This window comes from Chrysochloris asiatica, unplaced genomic scaffold (assembly GCF_000296735.1).
Source record: "Chrysochloris asiatica unplaced genomic scaffold, ChrAsi1.0 scaffold00327, whole genome shotgun sequence".
In the NCBI taxonomy this organism is placed as follows: Eukaryota; Metazoa; Chordata; class Mammalia; order Afrosoricida; family Chrysochloridae; genus Chrysochloris; species Chrysochloris asiatica.
Genome location: NW_006408845.1, coordinates 1507152 through 1509388, shown reverse-complemented (window position 1 = coordinate 1509388; position 2237 = coordinate 1507152). Strand labels below are relative to the sequence as shown.

At 37.5% G+C, this 2237-nt stretch overlaps 1 protein-coding gene across 1 annotated transcript in view; it reads right to left on the bottom strand.

The window, feature by feature from the left end:
- FAM179B (family with sequence similarity 179, member B) overlaps nt 1–2237 on the bottom strand; it is a 106085-nt gene that overhangs the window by 89642 nt on the left and 14206 nt on the right. The window contains 2 exon segments of the mRNA XM_006875440.1: nt 1066–1068; nt 1156–1309. Of these exon segments, the coding sequence (XP_006875502.1) occupies nt 1066–1068; nt 1156–1309 (157 nt within the window).

Below are 2237 nucleotides of genomic sequence, written 5' to 3'. Positions count from 1 at the left end.
CATACAGGTTGAATAAGTATGGTGAAAGAATACAACCCTATCGCACACCTTTTTTAATTTTAAAACATTCAGTGTTCCCATGTTCTGTTCGAATAACTGCTTCTTGGTCCAGGTACAGATTCCTCATGAGCACAATTAAGTGTTCCAGAATACTCATACTTCGCAGTGTTGTCTATAGCTTGCCATGATCCACATAATCAAAAACCTTTGCGTAATCAATAAAGCACAGGTAAACATCTTTCTGATATTCTCTGCTTTCAGCCAAGATCCATTGGACATCAGCAATGAATCCCTCGTTCCACAGCCTCTTCCAAATCTGGCTTGAACTTCTGGAAGTTCTCTGTCAATGTATGCTTGCAGCCATTTCTGTATTACCTTTAGTAAAACTTTACTTGCATGGGATATCAAAGTGATTGTCCAATGATTTCCACATTCCATTGGGTCAATTCCCTTTGGAATGGGCACAAATACGGATCTCTTCCAATCAGTTGGCCAAATAGTTGTCTTCCAAATTTCTTGGCAGAGATGAGTGAGTACCTCCTTTGCCGCCTCACTTTCTTAAAAGATTTCAAATTTTATTCCATCAATTCCTAGTGCCTTGTTTTTGCCAATTCCTTCACTGCACCTTGGACTTCCTCCTTCAGTATCACTGGCTCTTGATCATATGCTACCTCTTGAAATGGTTGAACATTAACCATATCCTTTTGGTACAGTGACTCTGTGTATTCCTTCCATCTTCTCTTGATGCTTTCTGCATCATTCAATAATTTTTCCAGAGAATCTTTCAATAACAAAAGCTGAGGCTTGAATTTTCTCTTCAGTTTCTCCAGCTTGAGAAATGCTGAGCATGTTCTTCCTTTTTGGTTTTCTGATTCCAGATCTTTGCACATTTTGTTGTAATATTGCTGACATACAGGAGATGCTAAATAAATAAGGGTTTATTAAATGATTAATGCTCAACACTGCTACTTCAGGAGTCCAGTGATGATTTCATGAGATAATTATGTCAAAGTCACCATACTTATTAGAAGTTCAATAAACGTTTACTGAATCTCAACTGCCTACCAGCTTATAAATTCTATGAGCCCTTGAATTAACTTCAAAGTAAGTCTTTAATTTACATCAACATGACCATTACCTGCAACTGTTACTTACCAGAACATACAGGAAGACAATCTGGGTTAAAATCCCGGCCATTCTGAAATAAGTTTCTTGACACTCTTTTTCTGCTAAAACATAAATCATCATTGACTGGCATTCCTTGAGAGGGCTTTAATTTTGAAGATGGGATGAAATCACATGCTGAGAACTATAAAAATAAAACAATAAGTCAGAAAATTTATATTATGCTCATTTGCTTATAAATGACAAAATAACTTAGGTCCATAACATTTTATATATTTCTAGTATTTTATGGTTTCTAAGTCTTTCCCCACATACATCATCTGATCTTCTAGATATAAAAATTTGAAGTTCTACTTATTTATAATTAAGGAACTAAATGACAGCATTATTTCAGAATTCTTCACCAATGATGACCTCAACTATTCTGGATCACTTTACATTCAACATGGTTATGTTATCATTGTTGTTAATTGCCCTTGAGTCAGTTCTTGTATAGGATTTCACAGGATGTAAATCTTTGCAGAAGCAGAAAGCCTCATCTTTTTTCTGCATGGAGCGACTGGTGGGCTCGAACTGCCGACCTCGTAGTTGGCAGTCTACTACTTATCCTACAGAGTTAGAGTTACTACACTTTCCAACAGCATGACAAATGGATATACATCATTTTAAAAATTAAACTGCAATGAAGAAATAGGTTGAGTTCAATCACGGTCCATAAACTCCCATTGACCTAGAGATGAGACAGAGAAGAGGAAGGGCTGGTTGGTCCAAAGTGTAATGAGACCTGGAAACACCTGAGCCCATGGACAAGGACATAGCCACAGAGGGCTAGAGCTGAGAGTGAAGCATCCAGATGAGGCGCACAAGAACACCCAAACTTGCAGTTAATATTCATTTGACCTAACCTCGATGGCTTGATGATCAGAATTTGACTAGATGAGATAAAAGAAAAAAATTTGATAAAGGAAATGAGGGTAAATTGCTACAATATAATGAATCTGACCTATACTCCTAGAGGTGGTGGTGGTGGTAGGGTGCCATGGAGTCGTTTCCAACTCACAGTGAACCTGTATAGGGTTTCCGAAGCTATAAATCTTTACCGGAGCAGAAAG